Source organism: Podarcis raffonei, chromosome 7 (assembly GCF_027172205.1).
Source record: "Podarcis raffonei isolate rPodRaf1 chromosome 7, rPodRaf1.pri, whole genome shotgun sequence".
NCBI lineage: Eukaryota > Metazoa > Chordata > Lepidosauria > Squamata > Lacertidae > Podarcis > Podarcis raffonei.
In genome coordinates this window covers 63,160,804-63,178,130 of record NC_070608.1, presented here as the reverse complement: position 1 = coordinate 63,178,130, position 17,327 = coordinate 63,160,804, and the positions used below count along the sequence as shown (strand labels likewise).

At 40.2% G+C, this 17,327-nt stretch overlaps 1 protein-coding gene across 1 annotated transcript in view; it reads right to left on the bottom strand.

Moving 5' to 3' along the window:
• The window catches only part of LOC128417530 (uncharacterized), a gene marked incomplete at its 5' end in the record, with an annotated part of 128,784 nt that overhangs the window by 13,903 nt on the left and 97,554 nt on the right, over nt 1-17,327 (bottom strand). Inside the window, one exon of the mRNA XM_053396325.1 lies at nt 15,885-16,044. Within this exon, the coding sequence (XP_053252300.1) occupies nt 15,885-16,044 (160 nt within the window). The remainder of the gene's footprint in view (nt 1-15,884; nt 16,045-17,327) is intronic.

The following is a 17,327-nucleotide window of genomic DNA, read 5'->3' as shown; positions in this document are numbered from 1 at the left end:
AACGGATCCCGTTCATATCTAGAGGTACCACTGTACATTGCCTGCAATTGGTACAAACGAATTAGTGTCAGCTTTGGCAAGCAAAAATGCCGTTAGATATGTTGCAGCGATAGGAGTCATAAAAGCAAAGTTTTTTTTTAAAAAAAACCTCTTACTGATGAATATCTTTCCTTACCAGTTGCATGAATTTGAATAATATTCTTTTAGCAGATAATTATTCATGCACAGCTTCTCCTGCTCGTACCGTTTATTTGAGGTGTCTTATTAAAGCGGTTGTTGGTACGTTGGCTTGATTTTGGAAAGGGGCTAGCAAATTCAGGAAGGAACTGAAAATCACTTCAAGACAGATCCTTTTAATCAATCTCAGGCTTGCAGGAGTGAGGATTTATGAGGGTCTTTCACCCCTAGGTGTGATGCTAGTAACATAATCCAATGTAACTGTTAGTGTTTGCATCTGGGCATCCACTGGAGAACCAAACCATAGCCGCGGAGCTAAAGAAGGCAAAAGGCATAACTTCAAGTGTTAATTGTTCGAGACTCTTATACGAAACATTCACAAACTACATGGGCTCAAGTGCTGTGGAGGCTACAGTGGTGGGGAAACTAGGCCTTAATTAACTCCTGGGGTAATTTACAAGTATGCACACCACACTAGTTGCTGGGCTTGCTAACAAGACCCTTGATCGATGGCATGTGTTCAAGAAGGGGGCTGAAATGTTAATAGGGGGGAATTGAGGGAACAGATAGGAACAAACTGAGGACCCAAAGCTCAAGGGGAAACCATGTTTGTGGAGGGTGGGGATAAAAAGGCTTCCACTTGGACCTCCCCCTCAGCTTCACCATTTTGTCTTCTCAAACACTGGCATCACATGTGCGGAACAATGTTCATGGATATCTGATTCACACAATTGTTTCCGAAACGGTTCTTTCCATTCCTTTTCATGAAGCTTTTTGTGGCAGCAAGTTTGGCATACTGGTTAGAATGTGAAGGCTGGGAAGGCCTTGGGCCTCAGCCTGACCAACTTCATAGGGTTGTTTTGGGGAATAAGATGAGAAGGCAGAATGTATTCTGCCTTGAGCTCTTTGGAGGAATTGCACAATATAAAGGTAACAGGTACATACATACACACATATAATGTATACCAGGCACCCCCAAACTCAGCCCTCTAGCTGTTTTGGAACTACAATTCCCATCATCCCTGACCACTGGTCCTGTTAGCAAGGGATGGTGGGAGTTGTAGTCCCAAAACAGCTGCAGGGCCGAGTTTGGGGATGCCTGATATATACACATTCCTTACCCAGTTTTGGAACTGTGGTAGAATCCAGGCGTAACCAGTTGACTACAAGCATTTAACAGCCTGGACAAGAAGAAAGCGGGTGGCCTACAGTTCTGAATCAACTCTAAGGCCTTCCATAAAGCTCACCAAATCTAATTTGCAGGGCTGTCCCATAGAAGTTGGAGCAAGCTTGTTTTCTCCTGCTCTTGGGGGGGGGGGGTAGGACTTGAACCAATGGCTTCAAGTTACAAGAAAGGAGATTCCAACTAAACCTCATGAAGAACTTTCTGACAGTAGGAGCTGTTCAACAGTAGATCAGTCTTCCTCAGGAGGTTGTGGATTCTCCTTCCTTGGAGGTTTTTAAGCAGAGGTTGGATGGCCATCTGTCATGGATACTTTAGCTGAGATGCCTGCATCGCAGGGGGTTGGACTAGATGACATTGGACAAGATGGCATGTTTGTTCTAGGCATGTTTGCATCGAAGTGAATCCCACAGAACCCAGAGGGATTTACTCTCTATTAATAATGTTCAGGGGTCCTTAATAATGTTCAGGGTTGCACTTAGCTAAGGAGGAAGCCTTATTAAACACAATGGACTTACTTCTGAGGCAACCTACACAGAACTGCACTCCACTTGCCATAGTCTAATGCCCTTATTAAACTCTCTAGGAACAAGGTAAATTAAAGGGGAACGGTACCAATTCAATTCATTCATTCATTTAAATGAAGCTGATGAGCTTTGAGTGAAATAAAGTTTTCCTGCCCTGGAAAGGCAAGAGTTCTACTTTGAATTTACTGCCAAGCCTGTCAGAATACGGTGTATCACCCATTTGCTTGTTTTATTTTTCTTGCAGAACAAAATGTGGGGTGTTTTATGCATTCGAGTAGAACAGCTTGTTTATTCCAGCTGTTTAATATTTGTCAGGGGACCTACCAACCTCAGGCAACTTTTTCAAGGTTCATTAAAACCAGACCACAGACAAAACCTGCAGACTCATGTTAAGCCCACCTAACCCTTTGGACAGCTGCAAGGTTAGACGCGTGGAATGTAGTCACTAATCTGAATAATGCTCCTGAATGAGATCTTACACTGTGTATTCTCCTTGCTTGTTTCAATGCAAATATGGGAGCTTGCTTACCCAGGTAACTTCCCCTGAAATATTGTCACGGTCAAGTTGTCAGAAGAACAAATGTAGTCTAATGCAATGGTTAAGCAGGCTAAAAGATAAGGTTGAAACTGGAAGCTAAAATCCTAATGTGACTTTTCATTATTACAAAGTGCCCCCCTCTTTTTGCTTCATACTCTCATCTTTGTATGAAGGACTATAATTCAGAGTGGAAATCAAAGTGGGATGGGGGAGACATTTGATTTAATTTGCATTTAAGGGCCAAACTGCCTAATTCATACTTTCTGAAACATTATGTAAACAGAAAGAGAGTTCTCCTTTGAAATCCGCACTTCTCCAAATTTTGCAAAGCAGCTCTTGATGCAAGTAATAGGTGCAAAAATGCATATGCCAGGGTAAGATATCCATTAAAAATGCATACATTGGTGAAAATAACAGAGATGCATGATATCAGGTGGAATTGCTGTGTGTACATATGTAAAATTGCATATAAAATGTGTGCATTAAAAAAATTCACACATTTTTTAAAAATGAGAACTCTTAAAAAAAATCACAAACTGTGAAATGTGGAGAACTGAATTTAAGATTAGAAAAATGAGAAACGTAGAGCAGATGAAACTGACAGAGTCACTCATTCTTATGGACAATACACATTCCTGGAGCTGTCTTTATTTTTGCAAACAAACAGAATTCCTCGTGCCTTTCACTTCAAATGAATATTTCACTTTTCTACAAATTATTCTTTTATGCAAATCTTGATCTTGGATGTGTAATCATTATCCGAATTCGGTTTTTGCTGCCCATCCATCTCTATGTCTCCCATCTCAGGTAATCAGCATTTCTGTTTATCGAAACATCTAGCTATCTGAAAACTTAGAATGTGCTCCAGATCTTTCAGTTAAATGCTGCTGTGTATATCACTAATGCTGCTTTGTACATGGCTAATATTTTCCAAAGCTTCTGACAGCCCAATCCATAACCCCATTTGCCTGGAATGCTAGTATGCATTCTGATTTACTTCAACGGCCCTAAATCTGTTTAAATTCGAGAATTTGGGATTCACTGGATTTTAGAGTTGCCTGTTCCAAACTCTCAAATAATTTACTTTGCAGCTTGCTCAATCTATTTATGATGCCATCCTGAATTATGGCCAGAAACATTTTAAAGGAGATGAACAGTTGTCCTCAACCTCATCAGGATATAGCCATAACTCAGAGGGAGCTAAATATTCCTCTTTTTACAATCTTGTTTCTAATGGTTCAGCTAAACACCACACTCATGCAGGTAGCATCTTTTCAGAAAGCCTGTTTCTACGATGTAGGAATCATACCTTTGGAACTCCCTCCCATCACAAATAAAATAAGTTCCATCTAGATCGCCTTTTTCACAACTATTGAGCACCTTCTCTTTTTCATCAAGCCTTTAACGAGATTTTTTAATCTCAAATTTATCTGAATTACATTTGAACATGTGTGTGTGTATCACTTTGAGATTTACAGGTTGTGATTTATTAATGGAAATAAATAACAAGTGGCTCTAGTACCAATTGTCTTTCAAAGAACGTGGTGGAATTCTTAAGACCCACAATATGCTTCTCTTTGGGTCTTTGATCAAATTTAATAGATTCTGGTTGTTCTGTTACCAACTCAGGTTCTGAAAAGGCAGGCAAGGCAGGATTCCAAGCATTCTTAATGATAGATTGGCATGTGCAGAAACACATATGCATTAGCTATCTTTATATAAGGATTCCAAAGTGTTTAAAACATTGGTAAAACAAATAGAAACAAAATATCCTAAGGGATTTAATAATTGTTCATTGGTGGCTTTGTCACACAGGAGGGAAACAATGTAATATATGAAATTATAATAGTCCATGATGTAATACTTGAACCATTGACCTAATGGACCCTGGACTGGCTTTTCAGTTGCTAGAACAATCAATTCCAAAAGTTGCATCTATTAAAAGTGGGAGACTAGCTATTTTTATGCTTAGATTCTAAAGTTCCAGCAATATTTTGTTTAAAACAGAAAATATCCTGAGGGATTTCCCTGTTTACTGGAGATTAGTACAGAAAGGAGAGAAAATAATATACGGAATTATAATATTACATCATCCCTAAGCAAGTTTACTGGGAAGTAAGTCTCACCATGTTCAGTGGTCTTATTCCTATGTAGATATGCACAGGGTTGCAGCCTTAAAGAAGAACATTATTAGACCTAAGAAAGTTAATATTGACAATGAGCACAATTACTGAGGGGCATTTCTTCTTCTTCAATGGGGCTTGCCTAGGAGGTGTCCCTTCCAGGCTGAGCCTCCATGTCTACAGTGGTACCTCGGTTTGAGAACAGCCCTGTTTACAAACAATTCAGTTTACGAACTCCGCAAAACCGGAAGTAGTGTCCCGGTTTGCGAACTTTACCTCAGTCTAAGAACGGAATCCGAACGGTGGAAGGGCACCAGCAGCGCGAGGCCTCATTAGGGAAAGCGTGCCTTGGTTTAAGAACGGTTTTGGTTTAAGAACAGGCTTCCAGAATGGATTAAGTTGGTACCACTGTATATGTCAAACCAACAGAAGTCTGCTTGGGGAGGGATTTGCTTGCTTTCCTTAAATGCAAAACCATCACGCAATCTGAAGTGTTGAAATGTTAGCATTGTCAGAAAACTAATTATCATATTTTCACTTGCACACTTCAGACCTGCTTGCTAATTAATCTCTGTGGACAGGATGCCTATGAATCAAATATTAATGTAAGTAAGATGATATTGGATGAAATGTGCTCAGTGCCCCACCCTGAGAGCAAATGCAATGGATTGTTTTCTATAGCCTTGACAGCAAGCAAGCAAAACCCTGATTTTCATTGAGCTATTTCTTCCAAGCATCTGATGGCAGGCACACCTGAAAAAATTGTGACTAAAGAAGAATTGTGACTAAATGTTTTTCGATGCAGATTTTCAAGGTTTGTCCATGATCACAAGTGGTCTTCATACAAGACCAGAAACCCATTTATTTATTTCTAGACCACCATTCAACCAACGGTTCTCAAGGTAGCTAAACAGTTCAGAAAAGCTATTAGGATAGCAGTGCTGAAATCCACAATAATTAACACTAACAACTCAAGCTCACAAAGGCTAGACATAAATATAAAAGGGGTATGTTTTTCCAAAAGTGTGCCTAAACTAATTTGAGCAGCCTTTCTGTAATTCTTTTGAGCGGAATCAAGACATGTGTAGTTTATTTTGAGTGGGCTCCCTACTTCAATTCCACTTGCACAACCCTTCGCTTCCACTGACCTTTATATCCCATCCCATCCCATCCCATTCCCAAGGGGGGGGGGAATGTGTCTTAGAGCTTATGATGGAGAAGCAAGCAGGCATCTCTCCTTCCCATTCAATATTCTGGAAAGTGAAGAAGATGCTATTAGTGTGGTGATGCTGGCAACATCTTTTACCACTAGGGATCATAGTGATTCTTCTACTTCATCCCCACTCCATAAATCCCAGTAGGAAAATATGCTGGCAGAATCGTCCTGCTGGCACAGCTATCTTAACTTTCAAAGCACATGAAAGGCTGGATTCACTCTCAGGTCAAGCTGTTGGGTGTTTGTACACCCACAGCCTAAACATATGTGTTTTCCTTTCTTAAACAAGGAAGGAAAATGAAAACGAAAAAGAGCATGCTATCCAACACTATGGGAGAAAGGAATTCCATCATTCTGGAGCTCACACACTAAAAGGCCTGTTCATTTTTTAAATCAACCTAAAATGATCTTTTTCTTTCACTTCTTTATTCTTTCTTTGTTCTTTTTTTTTCTTTCCCCCTGATATCTTATCTTTCATTTCACTGCTTTATTGTAAACAGCATTTTATAGAGGTATAAATAACTGTAAATAAAGAGACAAAACTTTCTCTAATTGTTTTTCCTTGGTTAGATGTATTTTCTCTTTCTTTTGTATTTTCTTTTGCTGTGAATATGTATGTTTTTTTAATTTGTACTTAATAAAAATATTTAAAAAATAATGATAATAATAAATCAACCTAAAGTCAGTAAGCACTGAAATTCAGAGCAGGACTTTATTAGCACATCTTAAAGCCTGGGAAGAACTGTAGCTCATCGTGAAGAAGATACTCAAAATCAAAATCATGACCTATGAGAATTGGCAAGTCACCTGTTCTGGTTGCACTCCCTTTGAAGCAGCAAGGGCATAGTTTGGGGGCACTCTTGGATACTTTATCAATAGGGGCCCAAATGTCCTCTATGGCCAGGAGTGCCTTTTACCAGTTTTGTCTGGTTTGCCAACTATGACCATTCCTAGACAGGGATAGCCTGACCACTGTAGTCCAGGGCTGGCCCACTCATGAGTCAAGGTGAGACAACTGCTTCAGGCACCAGGAGCCACAACGGCAGCAGATTCTGATGTCAATCTTTATTGCTCCCTTGTGCCTGATGCAGAACTTCACTCATTCCTTCTTCTTTGGCATGGAGGGGGTGCCATTTTGTGGTTCACCTCAGGTGCTAAAATGTCTTGGGCCAGCCCTGCTGTAGTGCTGTAGTCCATGCATTGGTTACCTTGAGGCTAGATATCTGTAACACACTCTATGTGGAGCTGCCCTTTGGCTTGGTTTGGAAGCTCCAGCTGGTGCAGAATGCTGAAACCAGATTGCCAATGGGAGTTTCTGATCAAGAATACGAGACACCATTGTTAAAACAGCTGCACTGGCTGCCCATCTGCTACCAAGCCAGGTTCAAGGGTCCTGTATTGATTTACAAAGCCCTGAACAACTTAGCTCTGGGATACCTCAGGGATCGCCTGAACCCTTATATTCCAGCATGAAGGGGGCATGATCAAAACCTTTAATATGTCGTGTTTCTATGCATGTCATCCTCCTCAGGTTTCCTTCTGTCATACATATCTAATTCAACCTTGAGAAATGGAATGGAATGAGTAGCCACTGGGTACAAGTCACACCTCATGCAGCCCAAATAGGTGAATCATCCTGTGTGTCAGGGACTGGACTGAAGAGGAATGGTGGAGGCCGCCGCCCCCTCCTCCTGAACCTTCCTAAGAAGAGGAGGACAGTATAATTACAATGGTGGTTTGCAGAAGGTCATGACTCTGAGACAGAAAAAGGACAAAGCTGGGAGATAATGGAAAGAGAGGAGGGGGAAGCAGCAGAGCCAGAACTGCTGGCTGACATGTTATCATTAGAAAGCATTCCAGACCCCTCCCTTCTTCTAGGACCAGTGAGAGAGCAGAAAGCAAACAGACAAAGGGCCTTACGCAGCCAAGTGGTGGAGGAGATTACTCAGAGCAACGCCATTACTGCAATGGAGAGGCACTTTTCAAAGCCTCCATCTGTGAATATGGAATAAAGGACTTGGTAAGAACTCTTCTTGTCATCGACTTCCTACTGTGGGAGGGATCGGATTCCCTGAAGCCTGTCACTGAGTAGTTTATTGGCATGCTGTTCCTGTTGTAACTTTGCACTAATGTTTTCTTTCATACCTATTCATCCTTCAGTAGCATATATTGCCCTCTTCCCATTTTTCTCTAAATCCATGTCCCACCAGGGCCCTATCCTTTTATCACCTTGATCTGAGTATGCATCTGCACCCCATTTCGCAAAGTCCTGCAGCACCAGGCCTCACCTTCTAATCCAGAAATGGGGGAGGGGACCAATTTAGCATATAATTGTTGACCAGTAGATGCAATCAATGGGTCTCCCCTTCTTGGGGCTTGGCTGCCTTTGGCATCAGCACTGGCAACGGCTACATGTTCTCCCAGGTATGCTTGCTGCCTCCACCACTGGAATAAATCTTTCATTTGCCCAACAGACAGGCAGGCCCTGATCAAAAGCTATTAGCTCATGTCAACAGAACGTCCCATTAATTACTGCAGAGGAGAGAGAAAATGACAGAAGAGTGCGTTTCTCCTTTGCCACCACTCAAAGTGCTCTGGTGAAACAGTTTGCATATATGCCTAAGTATTGTGGAAATTAACACCTCCCTTCCAGGTATGGGAATCAGAAGGCTGACAAGACGACAATTAATTAGGTTCTTCTGCATCACTGCTTCTACATAATTAATGTGCTCATTATGGATTTTCAAGTATCTTTTTTTTTTTAAGGATCACCAGCAAATTTTAGAAACCTAAATGTTCCTAAGATTTTCATAGTTTTCCTTAAATTTAAATGAGTGGCAAGCAATGAAAATATCTCCATCGACATCAAGTTCACAATTCCCCCCCCCCTAAACAAAACCCCATTCTGTTTCACCATGACATTTCATTTTGCCAGAGTTTGTAGTGTGGAACGGCTGCACATTGTATTGGATATCATGTGGCAAAGTGAAGGATGCTGTGAGCAGCTCCTGAGATCTGTTGCTTGCTGACACACACACACACACACACACACACTCATATTTATTTTTCTTCCACTGACATACTACCATGGAATCATCTGATCTGGGGATGCAGGAATCAATGGCTTGGAGTATTTTATACACCCATTTTTAAGCCATGTTTTATTCTGTTCCCTTCCTTATTATTCATAAAATAGAAAATCATGCCACCAACATAGGACTGTGCAGAGTCAAACAGCAGCTGCTTTCTGCAAGACTGTTTCCATTAGGTTACTGGTGGGCAACATTCATTCTTCATTATGATAATTGATTAAAGTAGTCCTTTGTGTGTGCACATCTGTTAAAATGTTTTTTAAACTTCCTAACATGTTTTATGGGCAAATGAATCTTGTTTTTTGTCCAGCCTGCATTTAATTTTCTTCTCCTAATCTCTATTTGCCCTTATACACAGATGTAGAAAAAAGGAGAAGTGTTTGTAGATTTTGAACCAAGAATTTAATGGCAGAGATCTTTGCCACACCGGTCTAGTTAATTCCAGGTGCCACTCAAAGCTACTCTCCCACCTCTTAAAGATATTCACTTTTTCTGATTACTGGGCCACAGGGAAATGAAAGCTAATATTAGTGGCTGATTGTTTATAATCATGGTTTTCATTTTCTTTTCCTCGCCCCCCCTTTCCTTACTTTTAAGGCATGAGTGTCACTGTTTATATAGCAAAGATGGCAGCATGCTTGAGGGAACCCAAAGGGCAAACCCTTCTCTACATTGTGCCTGGCACCATGTTGGTGTGTGACTTTCGTTGCTTTGCTTGGATCAAAATGCCTTTGCCCCACGCCTATGTCCCATGATTGAAAAGGGAAACCATCTAGTTCAGCTAACAAGAAAATCATATGGTTTTTCTATAAGGTTGCATATTCAGCAAATACATTTCCTACGCTGCTGCAAAAATTAAATGAAAATAACCAAATGATTTTTTTTAAAGGGTAATATTTTTTGCTGTACATTATTTTTGCATAGCTTTAATTTTTGATTCTAAATTATTTGTAATACTTTATTCAGTTGTGATGGCATTCCTTTTCTAATTTCTTTTTGCAAAGTGGTGAAATCCATAAATAAAGATTGACTGCACTTGGCAAAGGATTGCATTCTTTATTTTTAGCGTTTCAGTTTTTCTCTGCAAATATCACTGCTAGGAGCCTGATGTGCTCCCTCCCTCCCTCCCTCCCTCCCTCCCTCCCTCCCTCCCTCTCTTAAACAAAAGCTGGAGTGCACCATTGGCAGCAAAAGAGGAAAAAATGCAGTAGAAAAATCAGTACCCTGTCTGGATACTTGCATGGAACATGCCCAACGTAGATTTGGAGGACCCATTTATTAAGTTCTCCAAATCCTTGAAAAGCCATATTGAATTGTTTGGCCTTGATTATCACAAGGATATCTCTTGCGACTGAACGATGGAAGGCAACATTAGATCCTTTCCAATGCAAGGATTTTGCCCTTAACTATTAACAGGTAATTAATGCATTATGGAGGAGGAATAAATAGGTGGCAATTAAATAACATATATTAATGACTTATTTATTAACATATTAACAAGTTGGCCTGAGAGTAATAAATGCAAATTAGTGTAAAGTGCCAAAAATTGTGTCGATAATAGGCCCCCAAGTAATTTTGTGTGTTCAACCTAATTACAAATATATTTTCTTTTCAAAAAAATTACTGCCGGCTAATTTTTTATGGTTTGCTATAATATCATTTTAGAATTAGAAAATTAGCCCTAGTCTCATGAATCAGTCTCATTTCCAGGAGCAATTGTCCTGTTAACTTTGAGGAGGCAACGTTCAAGCCATATCGTTCAAGGATTTCAAAGAAACTGAGTTGGAAATTCTGCATACATGAAGAGCTTATGCTTTGAATTGAGGCACTGATATTTTCAGGTTCATCTCAGTGTTTTCATTGAACAAAGTTACTCCCAAGAAAATTATATGATAAGACTTACTAGGAACTCCATGGAACCAAATGAGATTCAGTTCCAACAAAAGTGCTTAGGATCCAGCTGCATGCACTTGCCTGACTTCCCTTCAGCCAAGGTGCAACTGCATATGAGAATGGAGACGGGGAGAAGTCAAGATGGCAGCAAGGTTTGGCATGGTGCAAACATGCCTGCAGGAGCACTGGATTGACGCCACCAGTGCATTTGCAGCACCCTGACTGCACCACTGCCTCAGTCCTTCCCTTCTCTGTCCAAGTATGCAGCAGTGGCAGTCCAAATGTTGCTGGACTTCAGCACTTATCAGCCCCAGCCAACTTTGCCAGTATTTTGAGATAATGGGATGCTTTTGAATTACGGTGCTGAAGGAGATTCTTGAGAGTCCCATGGACTGCAAGAAGATCAAACCTATCCATTCTTAAGGAAAGCAGCCCTGAGTGCTCACTGGAAGGACAGATCGTGAAGCTGAGGCTCCAATACTTTGGCCACCTCATGAGAAGAGAAGACTCCCCGGAAAAGACCCTGATGTTTGGAAAGATGGAGGGCACAAGGAGAAGGGGACGACAGAGGATGAGATGGTTGGACAGTGTTCTTGAAGCTACCAAAATGAGTTTGACCAAACTGCAGGAGGCAGTGGAAGACAGGAGTGCCTGGCGTGCTCTGGTCCATGGGGTCACGAAGAGTTGGACATGACTAAACAACTAAACAACAAAAACATTAGGAGGGTCGCAGCTTCCCCATCACTGTTCAAGGTGTCGATACCTGTAACAGCCTTGGGAACTGGTAGACAACCTAGCTACTTTTCATGTGACATGAAGATGTATGAATGGGGAATTAAATGCCACAGTTCAGGCATGCTGACAAATGAAGGTCATATATGTCTAGGGTTACCCCATGATATGCATCACAGTGAGACTGCAACCCTACAGACACTTACCTGGGACTAAGTTCCATTGAACTCAATGGGACTTAATCTGAGTAGGCATGACGACAATTACAGTGTAAATGAATTTGGTCTCGAACTGAAATCCCATTCAATATTCACCTCATTCACCAACAATTAGAACACAAATACATTTGTAGACATGCAATCTATGTACTTCAAAATATTATTATCCCATTGTTGCTAATGAAGGTCCTAAGGCACACATTGATTAAATGTATACATTTCCATGGGGGAATAATTAGGTCAATGATATAAAATTCATTGTCCCATTATTTAATTGCAAGGGTGAATCATGAATACAACTTCTAAAATTTGGTTTAATGAAAAACACTTCATCCTGACCTAATCATATCAACCTTATGCTATCTAATTAAGGATGTAAAAAACATTAGAGTTGCAAAATATGACTTACAGTTCCAGCTGCCAGCTGCCCATTTATTAATATATATTCTCTTATTATTATTTTTTTAAAAAATCCTTTTGATAAATACTTAATGATGGGAATGTGACAACATTTGCATGTTGGCAAATTACTTTAATAGAGTGATTCTTGACTACAGAAAGTGACCTTTTTTCCTATTTAATGGATGGCTAAAAATACTTTTGAAAATTATGGTATGGCTGTCTTTCTGCCAATGACAAATTGCTTGTCTGAACAATGTAAAAATTATGAAATAGAAAAGCCCTAAATTCTCATTATACTGTAAATGTATCCTCGACTGCTGCATTTATCAGTTTAATAAAAGGAAATTAAGCATATTTTAAAGTATGCTGTTTCAAGGCAATTTTTTAAATCTAGAGAATAAAAATCAGAAGCAAGCAGATAAGGATAAGAAAAATCCGGAGACACAGTAAAATCCCACTGAAATCAACAAGGCATGACGTGTAACCCTATACAGAAGTCCAATCGGATCAAATAGGACTGACTTCCAGGTAAGTGTGCACAGGATTGCAGCCTGAACTACTTAATTACTTGCTCATATTCCACTGATTAGTCCTTGCCTAACTCTATTTCAGGGACATGGGTGGTGCTGTGGGTTAAACCACAGAGCCTAGGACTTGCCGATCAGAAGGTCGGCAGTTCGAATCCCTCAACAGGGTGAGCTCCCGTTGCTCAGTCCCTGCTCCTGCCCACGTAGCAGTTTGAAAGCACGTCCAAGTGCAAGTAGATAAATAGGTACCCCTCCAGCAGGAAGGTAAACGGCGTTTCCGTGCGCTGCTCTGGTTTGTCAGAAGCGGCTTAGTCATGCTGGCCATATGACCCGGAAGCTGTACGCCTGCTCCCTCGGCCAATAAAGCGAGATGAGCGCCGCAACCCCAGAGTCGGTCACAACTGGACCTAATGGTCAGGGGTCCCTTTACCTTTAACTATTTCAGATGTGGCAGTTATTCACCTCACTCTCAGCCAAATCCCAATATTTCATATATAAATTAAGCTGGTCTTGTGCCCACGACATCCACAGTCCCCTTACTGGTGTTGTGTTGGCTTAAAATCCACCAGCCTTGGTTCAGCACTCCAGAGCCCACTGTTTCTCATGGAAGGAAGTGACCTCTTTTGTTACCTGTAGACAGGTGCACCAATTCTAGGGGGCGAATGTGTCATCAGCACCATCAATATTCCTTATCAGGCTGTCCAAGTTTGAGAGGGCAGAGGAAGCCAAACCAACAAGCCAAGTGTGGCATAGAATCAAAGGCAGGCTCCTCCTGTGGGCAAAAGAGGAAGGCTGCGGCCATTGAAGTTGTGCAGTGCTGGGCAAGTCCTCCTCCTGACGTCAGAAATGATGTGGAGTGTTTTGTGTGTCTCATGAAGTTTACTTTGGTGTGAGAATAAAGGTGTTGTATGTAAACAAGGATGTCCAAAATAGGGAGGGGTTTTCTGTCTTTAAGAAGCTGCCCTGGGAACCTTATTATGGGAGGCTCAAGCTGCTGCAGCAACAGCAATGGAAGATTTCCAAAACAAGATGTTGTTTCAGCACTGCAAGAATTACATTGGTATTAGGGGAGGGTCTCAAGGTACAGAGAAAGGAAGGATCCAAAGAAGGAATGTGAACAAAAGGGAGAATACTGTGGATGCTGATGGAGCTTTGCTTCCTAATTTCACCTCCATACTTTCCAATGCTCCAGAAACACAGATTTCCACAGTGTCTGTTCAGGAACATCACACAATGGATTGCGTCCAAATAAGACCTAGTCATGCATTATTGAGCACAATAATCAAGCTGCCCTGGGAAGCTGTGAAGGATGGGATATAAATCAATAAAATAAATACAAGGAAGTGTCAAGATCAGTGTCCATAGATTTGTAATGATGTAAATAGATTCGTCCTTCAGACTAGAGAAGGTTCCAGAGCTGTGCTCTGTTCTGGGGAAAGTTCATCTGAGATGGATTTTCTAACAGAATTTCTGTCAAATTTCCATCTTGGTTGTGAGTCCTGGAAGTCATGATGCCTTCTCTGCAGGCATTTGGATTGTGATAAGGTAAGTTTGCCCATCACTAATATATACCACTCACAGAACTATCATTACATACAAAGCAGAAATAAGGTTTAATATGATTGGTTTAATAAGAGAAGATGGTTCTTATTAGAGATTTTGTTGCCCTTCAGATGACAGATGCTGAACTGTAGCTAATGCTAGTCGTACTCAGAGTAGATCCATTGAAATTAATGAACATCCATAGTTGGATGCAACCCAGTGGTTGTATTGTGATCTAAACTGAAGTTGGCTGACTGAGCTTGAATTTCCTGGCTTCATTTTGCTCCTCTCTTAAAAATATGGACATCCTTGAACTCTCCTGTAATCTCCTAGATCTTTCCTAGAAAGCTCTTATGGTGAACTGAGTGCATACTGAGTTTATTCTGAAAGAGGTTAAAGTCCTTTGTCAGGCAAATATGTGGGGAAAGCATTTCCTAAAGATAAAATTTCCCCTGAAGGTAGAAAGTTTGAAAACTACCACAATCTCCTGTTACAAACCAGGTGCTAAATACTGACAAATACTGATTTCCACAAATGTTGATGGTCAGATATTAAACATTTAAGCCAGATATCAATGGTCTTCAAATTCCAAATGCTAAAATATTCACCGAATATTTGAGCATTGAGAGAGCATCCAGAGAATATTAAGCCCCCAAATTCACAAAGGAGAATTTCAGGCACTAATGACTTCACAAATGGCTAAGTGTACAGTATCTGCTTGTTCAATTGACACATTCACCTTTTTATTATGTTTTCCAGGGTCAAAACTCTCATTGAGAAAGAAACTGGAAAATAATTAGAACAGCACCAGATGTTTATAGCAGTGACAAGTGAGGCCATATATTTATACAAACTGCTGATCTTTCTCAGTTAAAGCTTTACAGACTTTGCATCCTTTTAGCTGCAGTGCTATTTTATTAGACAGAATCCCCACATTTACTAGTTTTTCACTCCTACTGCCTCCATATTAACCAGCCAAATAATGGAAATGCCAATGCCCCACCTAACCCACCAACAAATTTCTGGGCTGGTCTACATGTTTAGGGGATTTCCTGAAAACTGAAACCTTTCACAGGTTCACTTAACTACTTTAACATTGTGGCCCAGTGCATCTCAGATAAAAGTCCAACTGAGGTGAGTTAGACTTACTACCAGGTAAGTGTGTGTTGCTCTATAGTAAGTGGACTGTGAAGTGGCCTCCTTGAGCCAGTTTCCTCTCCCATGTCCTGATTCCTGATAAATGCCTTTAGGTGATTCTCCCTGACCAGATCCCAGAGTCAGTTCAGTGGTCAGCTTGTCCTCATCATGCCTTTTAATGCCATTGGTCTTAATACTGGACATTTCACTGACTAATTTATAAACCCAGTTTCTGAACTTTCATGATACCCTACTGTATTTACACGAATCTAATATGCCATCGAATCTAATGCGCACTTCAACTTTCAAAACCTTGAAACCCAAAAAGTATTTGCTGGCACCATCAAATCTAATGTGCGTCCTAATTTTTGCGATGTAGTTTGGCCAAAAAAGATGTGCATTACATTCGAGTAAATACGGTATGTGGATCAGGTCAGTTCATACCAGAATTAACAAATGAATTCCTCAAACATCCCTATATCATTCAAAGATGAATCAACTTTTAATGAAAAAAGAAGTTAAAGATACCCCTAAACCAACATGCTGCAAAGCTCTGATGGTATATTATTCTACTCACTTTTCGTTTTTCACCATTGATTCCTCTCCACTGTTCTGCCTTTTTCACAATATAGCTCAACTCTTGGTTGGAGATTTCCAAGTCAAATGGAACAAATAAAGTTGCCTCATCACTCTGAATCCTTTTGAATATATCCAATAACCAGCCTTCATTGTGCATCCTGAAATGCAGAAAAAAGAACCCTTCACAACTGTAAAACTTATACTGCCAAAATCTAGACAAATAAAAAAGAAAATAAGGAAGCAATATTACTACGAAGTATTATAGTTTCAACAGGTACGCTGAAGTAGGAACCACATCAAACAAAAGAAGAGAAATACCTAGCTCCCATATTATTATTTTTCTCATTCCTTTTATTTAAATTCAATTTTTAAAAAATGTATGACCAACAAAACCACTCATGAAGCTTATGATGCTGATGAGGCCTGTCTGTCTCTGGCAAGGACTGAGATGATAACTCACAAAATCTCTCAGGGAGCCTTTTTAGTTGTGGCTCCCAGATTGGAGAATGGTCTCCCCAGTGAGTTCTGCCTGATGCCATCATTAGCTAAAACCTATCATCTCTGTGGAATGAATCACATCAAAATTATACAAATGCCAAATCTGATTTTTTTTGTTATTTTTCTAGTTGTAAGGAGAGTCAATAAGTCATGCAGAGAACTGGATCCCCATTCCCTGATAACTGGCATGGGGAAACCTGACTAAAGTTCCTAAGTCAGGCAGATATATGTATTCATTCATTCATTCATTCATTCAATCACTCACATCATTATGGTTGGAAGCAGAAATGTTGAACCCTTTTCATTAGGTTGAACCATATCTGCATATGTCTTTCATTCTCCTCCATTTGATCCTTGATATCCTAACTGATTTGCAACTAACCTTTGTCAAGGTTAGCTAGACCTGTAGAGGAACTAAACTCTTGGAAGGATCTTGGCTTTGTTCTAATTATCTTATGGCACAGTTTTGTATATAGATACTTGGATGTAATTTCCATTGAGTTCAATGGAACTTTCTCCTGAGGAACTACACATAGGATTGCAGCCTTAATTATCAGCTTCATTCTAGCCTGTGGGAGGCAAATCTGGTAAATAATCAACAGAAGTAGTTTTGACGGATCAGTTCCACAGTTGGTTATTTGCCATCCAAAACAGGTAAAGTTTGCAAGTCCTGAGTTAATTTCATGTATAAAAAGCATTTCAGTGAGATTTGTGTTGAAGTGTAAATGGGCAAAAGATGCAAAGTTGATGCATACAAAAATGTCTATGTGCACATTAAGCCTAAATATCTTAATGTGCAACAAGATACTTCCATAGCCACTCAGAAATGCATTTATCAATAGACATTTCCGTGCACAATAAAACAAAAGTGTTTCTTTTTAAAAATCCAGGTATAATTATATTGTGTGCTTTGTATCTTCCACGGAGCGAAATGCTTGGGAAA